At 34.6% G+C, this 19,682-nt stretch overlaps 1 protein-coding gene across 2 annotated transcripts in view; it reads left to right on the top strand.

Annotated features, from left to right (window-relative positions):
* The window catches only part of LOC128986535 (synaptotagmin-10-like), a 93,337-nt gene that overhangs the window by 56,394 nt on the left and 17,261 nt on the right, over positions 1 to 19,682 (top strand). For both annotated transcript variants that reach the window (XM_054406948.1, XM_054406947.1), the window contains exons 4-6: positions 13,398 to 13,526; positions 14,500 to 14,654; positions 16,641 to 16,809. In XM_054406948.1, the coding sequence (XP_054262923.1) occupies positions 13,398 to 13,526; positions 14,500 to 14,654; positions 16,641 to 16,809 (453 nt within the window). The remainder of the gene's footprint in view (positions 1 to 13,397; positions 13,527 to 14,499; positions 14,655 to 16,640; positions 16,810 to 19,682) is intronic.

The raw sequence follows: 19,682 nt of genomic DNA, 5'->3' as shown, positions 1-19,682 counted from the left end.
CCGTGAGTAGTTCATCAATTTCATATCGAATGAATCTTGGTTTGTTCAGCAGTACAAGCTTATACAACTCGGGAACCAGCATTTCGTTTGAATATTGTATTCCATGTTTGGTTAGCCAGTCCTTCATTTCTTGTTTCCTACTATTTGATGTGGGTGCTTTGTCTAATTGCGCATTGTGATAAGGTGCGTTATCTACAACTATCACGGACTTCGGTGGTATGTTCGGCAGAAGTTTCTCTTTCATCCACTTGATCATGGTTTCCTTCCTGACATTGTCGTGATAATCACCCGTGGTGCTCGATGCCTTCCACATCGTCAATGCGTTAGGGACAAAACCAGCTTCACTTCCTGCATGAATCATTATTAGGCGTTGTCCTTTAGAAATGGGTACACGCATTCCCTTGGTTGAGTTGTCAGACCACGATAGACTTGAAACATGGCTTGTTAAAATATATGATTCGTCCATGAAAATAATAGTACGACCCTCATTTCTGAAACGTTTGACTGCTCTCAAATAAGAAATTCTCTTTTCCCGGATTTCGTTTGTCTCAATCAGCATTTTTCGGTTGTTCTGCGTTTTCCTCCATCTGAATCCAAGCTCCTTCAGAATTCTCCTAAGGCTTGATTTTGATCCTTTGAAATCTATCTGTTTTTTTAGTTCCTCGTGTAGTAAAGAAACTGTTGGTAGTATTTTATGTTGAATGTGGAACTCATACACCAAGCGTCTTATCAAAGCCTTATCAAAATCATCCACTCCAGTGACGGGCCTTTTTCTGCTTTCTTTTAACTTACTAGGAGTACAAAAACTTTTGTTGCTATCATCGTCATCATGTATTAGTAGTGCTTTAAGTTCGCCATTAATCTTCGTTATGACTCGCTCCGAGACCCCGATTGCCACTGCTGTTCGGGCGCGAGCTTTTGCCAAGGGAATGCTTACAGCTTTATCGTCAGCCTCTTTTTTCATAAACTGGTAAACATTGCTTACTATTTCCCGACTCTGTCCGTTCAGCGTCCTACCCTTCAACTTACTTTTCACTCTGTCACACATAATTCTATGTATGCCGAATACGTTAAAACACAGTATTAAACAAAAACACAGTTAAACTAAACTAATCTTTCCGTTAAACACACTCTGCTATAATAATATTTAGAAAAGAATATAAATATTTACTTTTTTCAATCATGTGATTCAATTAGAAATTCGATTATTCCAGCTAGAAATTTTATAGACGACTATTGGTGTGAGTGAGACCATAATGGAGTGAGTGAGCCCAAGTTTTATAGAATGGCTAGTAGCGTCAGATCCGCGCGCACAGACTAATGACACTGTCTGTAATGAAAAGAACATGAGTTTTATTAGCTAAATAATTTAAACTATTCATTTTGAACATTGGTGCCGAAAACCCTTAGGAATCAACTAAATGTCAAATAAAGGAATTGTTACAAGGTCCAAAGCCAAAATGTCACTTGTAAGACAACAAGATGGTGAAGATAAATCAAGTGGTAAGTCAGTTCCTAACACAGCAAAATCTCACAAAACTAGTTTTAGTCAAAGTAGAAATAGGATTGTTACAGAAGTTGTTGATGAGCTTATAAAGATACAGGAAGAGGAGACAGCTGTAATAATCTCTTGTGCACAAGCAAATGCTTTAGCTGAGAAGGCTAAGGCTGAGGCTGACAAAAGACTGGCTCAAGTGCAAGAAGAAGCCAAGTTGAAGGAAATAGAAGTCAAGAAAAGGTTACTTGAAGGTCGTCTTTCACTTCTTAGCAAGGGATCGTCTAGAGGTAGCAGTAAGTCATCACGACGGACGCTCGATTCACTTCTACAAGAGCCAATATCAACTAAGGAAGCTGTCGAACAGTGGATGCAGGTGAAGGAAACTGACAAATCTGATCAGAAATTTGGTTTGGAGCCTTGTGGCATGAATGAGATGAAGACTTTGAGGAAGGAAGATTTCATACAGCGACAGGAGTTTCAGTCTAGTTTTTGGCCTCGAGAAGAACATTGTGCTGGTCCTCGAGATGCAAAGACTGTAACACTGGAGCTAAATGGAAAAGATAGGAAGCATATTCTTCGAGATGTTTTGTGTTCCCCTCAAGATATGCAACCTAAATCTCAAAGTTATCCAAATGACAATCAGTTTGAATCAAATAGAAATGCAGTAGTAAATAATGGATGTTTAACTAACAAAGACAAATTGGTTAGAGATAAGATGCCTGCTAGAGTTTTATCTGCTCTTCCAAGCTTCAGCGGAGATCTTGACCAATGGCCCGCTTGGATAGCTGAGTACAATCGTTCGACTGAATTGAATGATTACACGGACCTAGAGAATCTTCAGAGACTACAGAAGTCCTTGTCCGGAAAAGCAAAGGAAATGATTTCAGCCCTATTAATATCTGCAGGCTGTGATGTCTATTTACGATCCATTGGGATTCATTACTCCGATTACGATGAAAGGAAAAATCCTTGTACAAAACATGTGGAAGTTAAACATTCAATGGGATGAAGTAATACCAGTTGAATTAGAGAAGTTGTGGGAAAACTGGATGAAAGATGTAAAGAAGTCAGAAAACTTGAAAATACAACGGTGCTACAACCTAACTTTAAATTGCTCCTTGCAGCTGCATATATTTTGTGATGCGAGTGAAAAAGGATTTTGTTCAGTGGCCTATTTCAGAGTGGGAAAATGAGATCAAGTTGAGGCTACATTTGTACTAGCAAGATCACGTGTTGCTCCTCTAAAGTCGTCCACCATCCCTAGACTTGAACTGCAAGCAGCTGTATTAGGCAGTCAAATTGCATCTTTGATCTATCAGTTTCACAAAATGGAAATAGACCAAACATACTTTTGGACGGACTCAAGAATTGTGTGGTGCTGGATTCAAGCAACTCAAAAACAAAAGTCAGCCTACGTTGCTAATCGTGTTGATAAAATACTGAACAACTCAGACAAAAATCAATGGAGGTGGTTACCTACGACAGAAAATGTAGCTGATGAAGCTACACGGGAATCATCAACTCCATTAACGAACGATTGCCGTTGGCTTCAAGGTCCAGCCTTCTTACTTAAAAAAGAAAAAGAATGGCCAAAAATTGAAAGCATTTCGAGAAAAGAAGACTGCAATGAAGTAGCCTTAGCAATTTTACCTGATTACAAGTTAAATATTATCGATATGGAGAGATTTTCAAAATACTCCAGGCTCATAAGAGCAGTAGCATGGATGCAACGCTTCATTTCCAATACAAGATGTAAATCTGAGAGAAATACGGATGTGCGTCTTGGTGTTGAAGAGCTTCAACGTGCTGAAGAAATCTGCTTCAGACTTGCACAATTAGAATCTTTTCCCAAAGAAATGAAGAATCTTGAGGAGAACAAGCCAGTTCCTCGAGAAAGTCGACTTTATAAGCTAAGCCCTATTTTGACAGGGAACTTATTGAAAATGAGAGGAAGGACTGAATATGGGAACCAAATCAGTCAAGACTTGAAAAATCCCATAATTTTAGATCCTAAACATCGACTTACAGTCCTATTTATCCAACATGAACATGAACAGGCAGCTCATCAAGGTCAAGAAACTGTGGCAAATAATTTGAGACAACGATTTTGGGTAATCCGGTTGAAGCGAGCAATTAAGAGCTGTTGGGCAAATTGTAAGAAGTGTCAGCTGCGCAGAAACACACCTAAAAATCCTGAGATGGCTCCTCTTCCGGCAAACAGATTGGAACCTTATGGACGTCCATTCACCTGTGTGGCTGTTGATTATTTTGGGCCTCTGGAAGTCACTATAGGTCGCAGAAGAGAAAAGCGATATGGAGTGTTGTTCACATGTCTGTCAGTGCGAGCAGTACACTTGGAGATTGCAAATTCTCTCAATACAGACTCGGCAATTCTTGCAATCAGGAGATTCGCAGCAAGACGGGGTTGTCCTTCGGAATTGATCTCAGACAATGGTACCAACTTTAAGGGCGCAGAGAAGGAATTAAGAAAAGGACTTGAGTCTTTTGATAACGAACAAATTGAAACGTTCTGCGTGGGAAAGATGATGAAGTGGACTTTTCTTCCGCCAGCGAGCCCTCACATGGGTGGTGCGCACGAACGTCTTATACAATCTGTGAAGAAATGTTTAAGAGTGATTTTAAACACCCAAGCTCCTAAAGAAGAAACGTTGACTACTCTATTATGTGAAGTAGAATACATAATCAACAACAGGCCCTTATTTCCTGTATCAGACGACCCTAATGATGAGCTCCCTTTGACACCAAACCCCTTTCTCCAGGGAGGATCAGACAGAGTCACACCAGCTGTCATTATAACGGAGAAGCACCTGCATAGACAATGGAAGATCGCACAGGACATGGCAGACAAATTCTGGAAACGTTGGCTGAAAGAATATGTGCCTTTACTGAACAAACGCTCCAAGTGGCACACAACACAAGTAAATCTGCAAGTCGGTAACTTGGTCCTTATAACTGATGAAAACCAAGCCAGAGGACATTGGGCTAAGGGCAAGGTGGAGGCGGTACACCCTGGGCGAGATGGCCAAGTTAGAGTAGTAGACGTTCGTACAGCCACCGGAGTCTGGAGGAGACCTGTAACCAAACTGGTGAAGCTGATGACCTGAGAAACCCCCCTGGGAGAAATGTTAGATAGTTTTTATTATAGTGTTTATAGTGGGTTTAATGCAGATTTAGTATGCATTGGAACAAGTATTTGTATACTTTAATAATTATATTGATCAGCTGGATTATTGGTTTCTAAATAAATGTAATGAAAAGAACATGAGTTTTATTAGCTAAATAATTTAAACTATTCATTTTGAACAATAATGTAGTATCAAGTAATCTAAGACAGTCCTCTTAAATAATTTCTTTTTTTTAATGTTCTTATATCCCGTCCATTTTGTTCATTGTTTTACCGTGGTTTATTTAATGACATATCTATAAATCAACTTTTCTATTTCATTTTAAAGTTTTTCTGTACATCGTTTCTTGATAAAATTTTTTAAGTCTATTTTAACTTTAATTTAATAATCCAACCTTTGATTTGTAAGTAAGAATTTTATTGGCGAGTCTTAGTGAGGGAAGAAGAAACTCTTTGAAAGATACCATTAGTAATATTTTGAAAATTAAAAAAATCAGTGTACTTATAATATGTCTTATCTAAAGATAATCACTAAAGAAACAGATGTATTGATTAATTTTCTTTAAAGCTGGGTTATAATAGTGTTGTTTAGAGAAATGTCCAAAAGCCCAAGACTTGTTTTTTAGTAGCAAATAATTCCCAGATTGTTTTGGTAGTTGTTAGATTTTGTTAAATATAAAGACATGTCTTACTAATCAGTATAAAATCAAGGATGAACAATTAAATCAAAGCATCCAAAAAATTCTAATAATTTTGTAACTCTGTATGTGCATTTTTCATCTAATAAACTAGTTCAAAATTAATAAACATTGAAAATATCTACAGTGATTTTTGTTTTAAAGAGTGTTTGATTATAATTCTGAACTGAAATATTATCTATCCCGAATATAATTGGATATGTGTATGGTCAAGTGTATCATAACAACCAATATCTAATTAGAGATAGTTTCAAACATTATATTTATTAATTGCTAGTATAACAAATTATCGAGATAATAATTAATTAGGATCCAAGTATTCTCGCTGATATTACACAGCGAATATACATGCTACGATGACCCAATAATTGCATTTGATAAGTATATGCTTGCCATCTGTTCAGCGATATATTGTTTGCTGGAATCGAAACACGTGTTGAATTGATTTAGCGTTTAAAATTAATAGTTGATACTTGGTTAACTTATACAGTACATTTATTATTGTTTGCAATATGTTATTAGTTTGTAAGTTCCGAAACACATTTCATTTGGTTTCGTTGTTTAGTCAAATAAAATTGATCAGGCAAAAATGTAAAGATATTGTAAAAAGATAAATAAATTATTATTACCTACTTTTTATGACATACGTTTTTGTTACAATTTAACAGTTTTGACATGCTTAACATGAAAAAAGGTACAACAAACTTTTTAATTTTTGCATTGTGATAAGAAAATTAAAATACAGTTATTTTTATATTTTGTTTCTTTTTTTTCAATTTGATATTGAAAAAAACTACTTTTTCAATTTTAATGTTTTTGGTGTCAAATAAAAGGGATAAATACTTATGAAAAAAAATTTATCTTAGAATTTCTGGTTCTGTAGTTATATCAAATTTTCATTCTGAAAACATGGAAAATTTCGTTAGCGGATAATCGCAATCAAAGTTCAGTGATAGTAGGTTTGCATGGTTTAGGAAAGGTAACCATGTCTATAAAAATAATCAAACCTATACAAATGTACTGAGTATAAACTAACCACTATTTTCTATTTAAACTAAACTTTAATTAGTTCTATAATGTCCTATAATGCTCAAAATTATTATCATAGATTTCTGGTAGCCTAGGATACGGTAACTAATACAGTACCTCTATCTCCAATCATCGAGAGATAAGGCAAGTAGCCCTTTCCCTTCTGGCCATAGCTGGTTTCACAGTCATGGGAACCGGTATTTACGGTCTAATTTTTAAACATGAGCTCCAACCATATATGTCGATGTTGGATGAAAAAATCCGACTAGCCAACAGTTTTTTGTCTTAAAATGCACAAGCTACCAGCCAATACAGGCAGATGGATGAGAATCTCTATACTAAATAAAAATAGGCATCAATCAGGTGTGATTTGTAGTTACCACTTGTTTCCACTAAACAGTAGACCCCCTCTTAACCGACCTCGTATTAACCGATAATCGGATTATCCGCCTTTGATCGTAAAATAATACAGTTTGTTCTAACCGACCTTGCTTTGAGAGCAGCTCGGTTTAACCGCCGCTTTCTAGGAATCTCGGCATTTCCGCTCCCACGCTGGGCGATGAGAACTGAACCATACGCTTATCTCCACAGGATATGACTAACAATAAGTTATTTTGTGACGATCACAAAAAATATAGCATAGCCTATTGTCAGTTTGTCATCATCTACAGAATCATACTACAGAATTTTCATGTTCTACTTTATGTTATATTTTTATTTTTCTATTTTATTTATTGCTTACTACAGAATTTTCATGTTTTACTTTAGAAATAATTTTCTTTAGACTGTCTGAATTTTTACCTGTTTCCCTATTGATTATTTTCCCAAGTTTTTTCGATACATTGTCTGTTTATTTTTTCATCATAATAAGATTTTTTCCCTTAATAGCTTATTTTTGTAATTTTTATTCAATTTCTTACAGTGATTTAAGAGCTCCATATTACCTGTAATATTAGCTTCTTTAGTCAACTCCACAATGTTTTGTTGTTCAGTTATTAAATCTGTACTAATCCAGCCACACTTATTTTTGAATGATGAAGCTGACTATTGAGATGTCTTTCCTATTTTAACATAAGTTGTAAACTTAAAAAAAAAACTTGTGTTACTTTAAAGGTGATTTTAATATTACAATTATTTAGAGAAAATCACTTATTTGATAGGCAAGATTTAACACAATGATTTCATAATCTTTCAATAGCTGAAGTTTACAAGAAGTCAACTCATTTAGTGACTTTGATTTGAAAATGAATTTCATGCTAAATCAAGGTATTAAAAAACAAAAATCATCCAACCAATTAGAAAGAGAAATTTAAAGCTTTGGTTATAAACAAATTATTAAAATTTCAGAAAATAACAAGGGCTTTTTTGTGTCTAATTTTACGAATTCAAATGGTTGTAGCTTGAGAAAGATCCGGTTGGCCGCCATCAATACTTTCAATAGCTCAGTTTGCAATTTCTTTCAATCAATCCCGAGACAATTCGAGTATTTCTCAGGACATTATATTGTACCGATGGGACCATCGATTGTTTTTTACAGCTGAAACAGGAACAGGGTAGTAGTAGGCTACCAAAAAAAGAAAAGAGAATAAAAAAAATTACAATCAAAACTCTCCTGTGGCATGTGCTGTTCCTTCTCTTTCTATCCTTCTATGCTCCTCTCTCCTTCTATGCTCCTCTCTCATGACAGCCAGTTTCCTTTTCTTTTTATACTGCTTGTATTTGTCACAATTTATTTTTTGTGAAATACGCAGTCTCACTTTGTCAAAGTTCTGAGCAATATTTGATGTATATTCACCGGAGCTGGTTGCCACATCCTCCGCAGCTACAACCTCCATCATAGGGAATGATCCATGGTAATTCTGTTCACAGCTTGGATGTTTCTGCATCCAAATTTCTAGGTCAATAGGTTTAGCTTTTAGTTTTATTTTTTCATAATGTCCCAGCTCCTACAGTACTTACAATACTTCGAAGTCTATGACGAGGCCCGTTGTCATGTCTATGCAGCAACCGATACCACATTTGCTTGTAACCCCCCGTTTATGCCAACTGCCATCAAAGCTCACTGTCAGATCTATAAGTGGACTAGGGCCTATTTCAGGATCTGGAGAGGGACTATTTGCCTCACGAACCTCGCAACGGTTAGCTCAAGATTATGCTCAACATTTTTTATAGCTGTGTCAAGTAAAGCATTTTTATGGGCTCTATAGGGTTTGGTCTACATTGATTTGGTATTCATATGCATGGAAAAGGTTTCCATGCCTCTTAGGCCTTTGCCCACAGCATTGAATGTATGAACCATTCTTCGATTTATGTCGAACGGAGGCGCTTTACCAATCTGGTTGATGTGTCAAATGTTGAATTATAATCACAAACATTACATGAGATATGGAAAGTGTGAGCAAAACCTCTGATACTTCTTGTTTCCATCAATGATGTGTTTTCAGTAAAACAACTAGGACAATGAAATAGGCCTACAAGACCACTGAGTTGTTTAGCATCAACTAAAATGTATGAATTCGCATTTTAAACTATTTAAATTGCATTGTTATAGCTGCTGTTTAACGCAAATCCAGTTTTGTTTACTTCTATTTCATCATCAGAAACTTCTTGAGTAAAAGATCCATCAATATGACAAAGTCTAGACATACCTTCAGATGCTGCACTGTTGCTAAGCTCACCTGTATCTAGGCATTTTCCTTGCTCAACAGTATTTTTATCCAATATTACTGTTCAGTACTAAATAAAGAATTATAATATGGAAGAAAAAAAAGTCCACAGTTTTCCACAAAAGGTACAATACATTTTTGTAACTAGATATTTGAAGGGCGCACGGGAAAAACGATCATAGTCACAAAAACAAAATTTTCCAGAAACGCGATTTTAAGGTTTTATTTAGTGTTAAAGAGTCTAAAACTACTTTTTATTTAAGTTCATGACACATAATATGCTAGTGAGTACATTTATGTACCTATTGTACTATTTGTTAAAATCATTTTCTTATTTATAGTATGTAAAAAAAAACCAAACAAATACATACCTTCCAATGCAATAACGATCATAGTCATCTGACTATGATCATTTTTCCACAACATGGCCTATACCCACTAGCAATAGAACAACGTCACCTAGGCCTACTGATACATTTTACACAGTAATTACATAGTATTTTTTTTATCCATAGCAATACACATTTTCTCTGGTCTTGATCTGCATGCCTTTCTACAACATCTTTTTTTGTATAGAATTGTTCTGCCAATGTTTTGTGTTCAAAGTTTTGTAGTTTCAGATTCTTTTCTTCACCCTCCAAATGCAGTAAAGCATTTTTATCATCTTGGACGAACTCTTTTTTAACTTCAATTTCTTTACGTTTTTCTAAATACTCATCTCACGCACTGCAGGTATCTGTACGAGGATACCCGAAACTCAGATTGAATTTTGTAACAAAAACTTGCCTATAACTTTCATAAGACACTTCATTTTGTGGGTAAAGATCTAAATACATGGTATGCATTTTTTTATATTTAGTTCTTCTGATAAATACTTTTTCTTCGTGTCATGAAGGCTGTAATGAGCATTCCTGGCCTTGAAAGACCGTATGTGTTCACTGATTAAGTTCATTGTGTCTTGATTTAACTTGTGAGGTCTATTTTTGTGTTTTCCCCTACCATCAATAGGGGCCATGCCTCTCATTGCAAGTGATTTTTTTTATAGTTTGCGTTCTTCTATTTGTTATACCGTAAATTGACATGAATCCCTTATGACAAACTGGTATCTCTATACAACAGTTATCTCTTATGATACGAAATTTATAAGAGTAACTATATTCATTTGGTGTCAGGCTTATACCAGCCCTAGGCCTACGATTTGATAATACAGTTGGAAAATAAGAGTAGAGTAAATTTTACTCTACTCTTATTTTGAAACCTTTTAAATCACACATGATATTAAAACACATTCAAAATGAAACCACTGACAGCATTTCTTACATTCTACACATACACCATCATCATCTGTAGCATACACTCCACAAAGGTTTACCAGTAAATTCGACTCATATACACTTTGCTCACAGTCACTTTCTTCAGTCTTTTTGCCGTTTACTTTGACTTAGGCCCACTTCCCTTGACTTTCTTAGGTTTTTTCTTTGCTGCTGCTTCTTTTTCTCGCAAACGTTCTAAAAGATCACTGTCAGTAATGCCTTCTCCATATTCAAATACAGTTGAACACGACAGTTTTTGCGTTTAAGATTTTCAGCCTCTGGTGTTTGAGATTTAAAAAAGTTGAGTAAAGCATCCTGAATAGATAATGGTGTTGTTTTGGAATTACATTTTTCATTTTCAAAGGAATTGTGTAGGCCTACAGGTGACACCACTTCATTTTCTTCTTGGGTGGATGTGTTATTCAAACATATACCGGTAACAGCTGAGCTGAGCTGTTGGATATTACACCCAAAACCTTAGAGGGTCTAGAAACTCCTGAACAAGAGGGACCTGCCTTGTCATTGAGAATTGACCCCTCTGAACACTGTTGTTGGTTTGGTACACATGAAGTTTTAACAACTTCGTGAGGAAAATTGTCATTTCTTTTGAACTCAGCATTCCTGAGGACATCTTTACTAAGTGGCCAAATCCCGCTGGCCTTAAAACCACTGATCGTATTACACCCCTTAAATCCCTGAATCCAACACTTGTTTAAAAGCCCTGAAAATTGGGGTTTGGTGATTTTGGAAAATCTGTTTAGCCAATCTTGCAATATTTTTTCCATGTTTTTTTCAAAGGACCAAAAACAGCTACATCTTAAGGTTGGAGAACTAGGGATGAATGTGAGGGGAGGCGCAACAATATAATATTGTTCTTTATTGCAGCCTCAATTACTGCAATCGAAATGTGGGAGTTGTGGCCATCAAATATTAGTACTATGTTCCCCTTGATGTCCTTCACCTTCGGTATAAAAGCTTTGATGAACCATGATGTGAATGCATCAGTCTCCATCCATCATTTAGTGACTGTGTATGTGGCACCTGGGTGACCACCTTCGGTCCATGTTGAATTCATTTTTTTAGCTTTGTATATCACAAAGGGAGGCCACACCTTGCCGGCTGCCGAACAACATGCAAGGACAGATATTTGTCCGCGACCAGAATTCCCCTATGTCAGTGACAACTCTAGAGCCTTTCCTTGCTAGTGCAAAGCCTGTAGATGGATCAGTAGAAAAGCCAGACTCGTCACAGTTAAATACCTGATCAGGTTGTTTGATGTCATACTTTTTAAATGTCTGTTCCAAACACTCATACCATTTTTCACCAACTTCCATTGTCAAACATTTCATCCTTTGTACAGGCATTTGCTGAGACAATATTAGGATGTCTTGCTAAAAACCCTGACAGCCAATCAGGGCCAGGATTGCCACAAGTTCCTCTTCCTTTACTAGCCAGGTACTCCCCTACCATAGTGCACTCATTTCTCCTTAAACCCCATCCCGATTCGGCAAGTAGGGCGATACCTTCTGCAAGGTCCGATTCTTCCTGTTCTCTGAGCAATGTAAATTTTCCTGGATCCGCTGTTAAAGGGCAAGCGTCGTTAACTCTACGCAGAAGAGAGTGATAATCCACTCCATAGACTTCTGCAGCTTGTCGAATTCCAAGTTTGCTCTCCATCATTGCTTGAAAAGCTAAGGTCATATTACTGCTGTTCTTGTAATTGCACCTTCCACCTTCTCCGGGAGGTTTTTTCACATATTTTCTCGGCATTGCCTGGGGAGAAAAGACAGACATTAATAATAAAAAATAAAAAAATGTAGGAAAAGAATAGGGCCTACTGCATTTAAATCAATTGAATACAATAAATATATACATTGGTCAACTAATAGTAAAGTTTTTAATCTTTCTTTCTTGAAGATAGGTGATTTTATAATGGGTGCTTATTACCCCGACAGTAAAGTTCTAAAAACTATTAGCTGGTACATGAACCAGACTTCTTCAAAGTAATAAAACAAACACTGTTGTAATGCTATTTAGATGCTCATTTTAAAGAATATAACAGTTTGGCCATTAAAAAAGTTATGAAAAGTGTACTTACGTTTAGTTTTTTTCTATTTTCATGAAGATAAAAGCTTCTTTCACAATAGAGCGTGTTCTTTATTCTGGTAAACTGCAAACTCAACTCAAACTGAAATGAATTGTAGGAATGGAGGGAGACATTTGGAGGGAAAGAACTGGTACTATTAAATGTCAAAAAATCATGTGCTGCTATGAGAAAACAAATAAACAAATATATTGGTGCTTATTATCCTGGTGGACTAGAATATGGCCCCTAACCAAAGTTTGTTATATTGAATCACTGGGTTATAATTCCATGTATAACTGGAAACTGTAATTTGTTGTGTAAATTTTTAAGCACCTGCATTTAATATTGGATACCGGGAAATCATTCCATAAATAGCTGTACAATATTCCTCGTAAATTGAGGATGCAATTAATTATTATCTCCACCATCTGTGATAATAAATTCCTATTAAAGTCATAATTATTGTATTTTATAGCCCAATTTTAGGGCCGGGAAAGCTTTATAAAGTATCATTGATCTACATAAATTTTGAATTCTATAAGAAAAATGTATTTAATCCAAAACTATTCCTCATTATGTTGTTTGATAATCGTGACAAAACTTCCAAAAAGATACAATTGTAAGGAATATATACAAAGGCTACCCGTCCAAGTAGAAAATTAAAAAAATGTTCGCCAATAAGGCAATTTATTTACCAAATTCAAATCATTACTGTACTTCAAATCCAACCCTTGAACACATTGGAATACTTTAAAATCAGCACAATTTCAGAACGTCCAATAATCAGTTCTGAGGAACTCTATTCCGTTTGTACCCCATCTCATTGTAATGCTAGGTTTCAAATCTAGCTCAAACAAAGAACTTGTGTTGTACTCAAGTAATCAAGATTTCACAAAGACTGTTTCAATTGTAAACAAGATGTGCTAATGCGACTTGAACAGATGCATTTTCTTTGTTCGCAGCCAGAGTTGTACTCAAAGGAGATGATGCGCCAAGGTTCTGAAGATTCCGACAATGTAGAAATGGAGTATTGTGGTAAGCTGCACTTCGCACTGAAATTCGACTCGGAAATGGACGCACTGATTGTTAAGGTAATTGGAAATTGATTATAATGAAGGAGTTGACGAAAGGAGATAGTATGTATTTTTAAGTATATATTACTTGAAATTAAACAATTTCTACGTATTTTGAAAATTTGATATAAAATATTTGACATGACCGAAACTAACCGATGTCGGAGACAAATCAAATACAATTCACGAAAATTTCACATTGTTGACAAAAAATGTTAAGTAGGATGTTGATTTGATGTTGCTATTTTATTATTTTGTCTGTCAATCATCTCATTGTTTACATTGGAGAAACATGTTTAAATAATGTAATTAAAAGGGTATTATGAAATAAACTGTATTTACACTTACTTACATTTTAAAGGTTGGAAAATGGATATTTTGAAGGTGTTTAGAACGTTACATCCCTAAACCTTAGACAAAATATACCAAAATCTTTGTATACTTATATCTTTCAAACATATCTTTAAGAGGTTTTTAATTTTAAAACAATAGCTTATAAGAAGTTCTTAAAAAAGGTTAATTAGCTAAAAACTTAATTAATTACTGTAGTTTCTTAACCACATTCGTGATTGTTCACAAACAAAAGAGAAAAATTAGTATTATAAAAAGAGATGAACGTAAAATTGATCAGTTTCTTGCTGTGAAGGGAAATTATTGTTCTAATGTAGAGGATGGCGTAAAGATTACAATTTGTCTCTAATAGTTATTTGCATTAAGAAGAAGTAGGGGAGATTCTTCTACTGTACCGACATTTCAATATATATCCTTGAAAAATGTATAGATAACGAGTCCGAGAGATTTTCTTCAAAAATCATTTCCAAATCTGGCACTGAAAGCTTCTATTACATGATGAGATTTACAAAAAAATATAAACAATAATAAAGACAAATTTGTACACTATTAACTTGTGATGTTGTATTTTGCAGTTTATAAAAGTGTGATTGGTTCTTTTATTTCACAATTTGCCACCTGAAACATTTATGTGTCGCAGGTTCTAGAAGCCCGAGATCTCCCTGTCAAGGATGTCACTGGAAGCAGCGATCCGTATGTCAAAGTCTACCTGCTACCTGACCGCAAGAAGAAATTCCAGACCAAAGTCCACAGGAAAAACCTCAACCCGGTCTTCAATGAGACTTTTATATTTAGGTACACATTTTGGAAATCGCTTCCAAATCTGCTTTTTTCTCAGATATTAAGCTTGTTTCTATTTTAATTTAGATAGAAATTCTTGTCAACGTTTAAAAGGTTCAGGGTTGTAAGAATTCTGTAGAAAGATCATGTTTGGGTTAAAATTTAGCTTATTTGGTCCAGCGTTTTCAGCGTGGTTGGAAGACACGTGGACATACATCTCATTTTAATAAATGAATAATTTGTGCTATTTAAATAACGTATCTTTGATTTTCAACAAACAATGTTATGGTTGGAAAAACTGGTTATGTAGTCAGTGAATAGAATAATTGTTTGGGTAGCCGAGTGGTTATTGGCCGCCTTAAAATCTGAAGGTCGATGGTTCGAATCCAAGTGAGATCGTGTCCAGACCCAGATGTCATTTGTCATTGGGCTATGAATTAATGATCCTGTCTAACAAAAAGGTCGACGTTAGATAGTAACAAGACCAGGGTTTGGACCGTTCCCTTTAAAAACGACAAAAATTCCGGTAGCGAAAAAACCAAAAACAATTTAATAACCCTTAAAAGTCTAAAAATAAACAACATTTGCCAAGCTCAACTGAAAAAATACCACTTATGAATAACAAATGCTTTATGCTAATTTCACTAATCCTACATTTATACATTAATATTAAAAGTGATAAAATTTGTGCATTTCAGTGACTTAAGGTATTCACCAATCGGTCATTTCTAAAGCTCATTAAATTTTAAGCACTACGTATATTACATTTTAAACAGTTTATAAAAAATACTACACAAGTCGCAATGAAATATTAGTTTCCATTGTACAAAACACTGTAGCGGACAATATTATATTCGAAATGCTCGGTTTGGCATATGATAATACGAGTCTATTCAATTTTCGCAATATCTCCGTGACTTGAGAATATTGAATTTCATCTTCTCATTGAAGTACGTCAGACTGTAACGATATTGTAGCTGATGTTACAGTCTAATAATTCAATGCTGCTTCTCCATTGTTATAAACTACAGTTTAACTTGTACCGCAGATGTGTTCTGCAAATACAACAGCGTATTTGGTTATCATTTAATAAGTTTAGAACAATGCGTTACATTCAATGAGGTGGTATTAGATAGTTGTTCATGGAAGTTGGTAGAATACTGGGTGTTAAACAAAAACTTGAAAATTGAATATTGATATGACTATTCAAGCTAGAGAATTTTTTGTATTATAATGTTTAAAAATACTTAACTTTTACCCCCGGAACTTACTAACTAACGTAACATACTTAGTTTAACATGACACTCAGTTTAACTGATGATATAGAATTGGTCTTAAATACATTATATTACATAAGACTGGAAGAGGTAAACTCCAGCCTTGTAGATGTTTGTCCAGATGTTTGGAACTACAATGTTTATAAATAAATATAATATAAAAGCAGATGTACACTTTCACCAACTGTTTTGTAGGTTAATAATCACAACATTCTGTAAAAGTCATTATTTGAAATAGTGCCACGCTGTTTCCACAGAATGTAGAAAAGAAAGTCTAATTATATTAAGCTTCAATCGCAGCACACCTGGGAACTCAACAACGTTTAAATTCTCCACTTTTAAATATGTAAACATAAAAGGGTTGCTTACGCCTAAAAAGTTATATATTTATACACCTAATGAAAAAAAAAAAACTTTGTTTATGATCTGACAATCAGGTACAACAAATATTCTATTTCTGTTTTTGGTAGACATTTGTATTATTTATCGTACTGAAAAAATTACTATTTAAAATAATATTTGTTAAGTGCAGCAAAGCGCGACGGTAACTGCTAGTTACCGATAAAATGTTTCAATATATAGAAGTGTAATTGGAAAAGATAGAGTTGTGGGCGCGTAACGTATTTTGACCAGATTGCGTAGATGCTTAAACGCGGAACAATATGACTTATGTCTATGTCATTAGCTGTCCTCATTCTAACGAGTATCTTCTGTCCTTGTCCAGTGTCACGTACGAGGAGCTGAGGACGCGTTACCTCCAGTTCTCTGTGTACGACTTCGACCGTTTCTCCAGACACGATCTGATTGGCCAGGTGATGCTGAAAGGTCTTCTGGACAACACTGATCTCCTCCAGGAGATAGAGTACACCATGAACATACTCTGTGCTCCTCAGGTACTGCTGTCATTTGTGTTTGTAAAGTCTCTATAGTTCCCTACTTTGAACCTATTGTTTGTACTATACAGGGCGAATCTTGTAAGGTTTTCACCATTGATTTAAGACTAACTGGACTAACTCTTGGTCTTTTAATAATGAAAATATTTATCCCCCTCCAAGAATTGACGTGAAAATAGTGTGTGTTGAATACAAGATGTAACAAAGCCAGAGTTTCTTCAGTTTGATTCTCTCAATGAAAAATAAAATAAAAAAATCATATGTTCATTAAATTAAAGATTTTTCTAATAGATAATTTTGGTGCGATAACGATTTGACTACTATTAATTTGTGTCAAATTTGAATAGATATAGTCGAATTCAGATTACGCTAAAATGTTTGTTTCAAAGAGAGCTTTGAAATGTCATATGTTTAGATGCTTGTATTGGACGATGTATTTGGGATATGCTTGTAGTAGTTTCATCATTGGAACATCGATTTGTCTAAAATCAATATTAGATACCTTAGGAACTTCACCCTTAGTTGGTTTATTGTGGATTTGTTATTTTAGCTGGTGAACTTTTTAACTTCTAAGGAGAGTCAATGTGACCACGGACTTGTGATCTCAAGTCGTAAACTATAAATGAGTGCTCGCATTTCGTTGATTCGTACTATAATATTAGTACAGCCGGTTGGTGTACTCTAACAGTTCTTACATGGATTATATTGATTTGTTTCACACACAGTCCAGAGGTCTATTTAGATGGGTAAATTAATTGCTAAAGCCGATGATGTCTTAAAGAAACCTCAACCTTAATTATATAAAATGAAAATAATTTATTTGACTGTTAAACTCGATCAGGTAATAGGCTAAGACAACTGTACGAAATGATGGTTCCTTTTACAATGTTATAAAAACCTCTTCAAAGAATATCAGGGGGTTTACAACAAGCAAGACTTGATTTTCTGCTGGAAAAGATTCCGGACGTGTTTTTAGGCTCGCTGAATGACCGTTAAACCATATTTAAAAACCAATTACTTTGTAGCAGCTTATATAAATATATAGGATGGTGAGGACACAGCTAACTCACCTGATGAAAGGTTGCAGACGAGTCAAAGAACACATAAAACACATACATAATAATACTTGATATTTCGCCTCTTTCAGAGGCTTCTTCAGAAGTAGGCCTAGATGGCAGTTACAAGAACAACAGTTTGAAATAGGATGATTTGTAGCAGCTTAGAGACTTTGATAGCCTGAACTTAGGGACATGTAGATTTGAACTATTTATAGTATCATATTAAGAACCTACATGTTGGTAACCACTAATATTTGCTTTAATATTACAGAATAATTTCAGATTATAAAAATTTGTAACAGTGAGGATCTGGAATTCTTTGAAAAAGGCTCTCTTTACAGAAAGTCGATGGATGTACAGCTTATCTCATAAGCAATATGGCTATTGAAAATTGCAAAGTACACAATTAGCATACAGTATAAAGGTATCAGACATCAATTCTTCCACAAAACCAGTAAATCCTTATTATAATAGGAAGAAAAGATTGAGACAACTCTATTTCAATTATCAACTTTCGATATTGACCTAGACACTTAGTCAATTTGTACCAGTAAAAAAATCAGCCATCATTTCTCCAAATAAAATACATAGATAGATGACACTCTAATTAAGTCTATTTCTATTAAGGCTTAATTTATCATTTAAGATTGACATATCATGTCAGTTTATTAGGACAATCATGTAAAAGAATACATAAATAACAAACTCAAGAAATGGATGAACTAAATTGTTTAATGTGTTTACAGTACATATAGTCAAAAGTTTTAATCAATGATTAATTGTTGGATTAAACTACAATTTATAGAAACTAGTTGTGTGATGACTCCAACAGCCTCCTAATAAATAATAAATTTTTTTGTACTCTGTCCTGAATGATTGTTGCATGTTAGTTTATATATTTTGGACAGTTTTTTTTGTTTTAGCGTATGTTTAGCTGAGGAATAGTCTAATTATATATAAAGTACTAAAATTATTGGTTTGTACGTTTCTTCAGTTTATAGTGTTTCGTTGATGACTTTTTAAAACCCCCTACTGCCGAGGAGTTCCTTCTTCTCGCTCAGTTAGCTGCCAAATATATAAAAAAAATGTTTTGCCTTATCTTTTCCTTTAGATCCAAAGAATAAATTTTACTAACTGCTTTCTACTCGATATTAAACACATCGTACATATTTGAGTCTATTTAAATTATTTTGAATTATAATATGTATATTTTTGCACTTCCATCTGTGAATGCAAACATTATGCAACTATTAGGAGACCGACACTCTGTAAAGTTAAAAAGTAAAATGTACATTCTTATATTTTCCTTTTTAATTTTTTTTTTTTTTACTTTTATTGTTTTAATGTTGAATGACTAATGGTTTATTACGTACACAAATTGAAATAGAAGCTTTTTACGTTTGAATCGTTAAATCTTTTACATTTAACAAATGTTGCCTGTAAAGGCGGATTCATCAATATTATTTTCATATTTTAGTTTCTTAGGTGTCTCCATAATACCACATGGTAGTGGTTTATTTCAAGTAGTTGACTATAAAAGACAGGGAAGTTCATTAACCCCACTCAATGACATATATTTCGAGAGCGGTCATGACTGATTGTGCTCGTAATACACACAATATTTTTCCTACAATCATAATTAGTTATAATGACACACAGATAATATTTTTTGATGTGTATAACATCTCGTTTAGGATATGTTTGCTTTTTTTAAAGGTCATGTTTTTTTTTACCGGTAGTTTGGAAGTTCGTAAAAGTGGATGGAACTTGATAACGTAATAGGAGAAAGCAAATAAAGTAACGGTTCTAACACAA

This window comes from Macrosteles quadrilineatus, unplaced genomic scaffold (genome assembly GCF_028750875.1).
Source record: "Macrosteles quadrilineatus isolate MER2022 unplaced genomic scaffold, UCM_ALF_1.0 Scaffold_2__2_contigs__length_208266976, whole genome shotgun sequence".
Taxonomy (NCBI): Eukaryota; Metazoa; Arthropoda; class Insecta; order Hemiptera; family Cicadellidae; genus Macrosteles; species Macrosteles quadrilineatus.
This window is presented reverse-complemented; position numbering and strand designations above follow the sequence as displayed.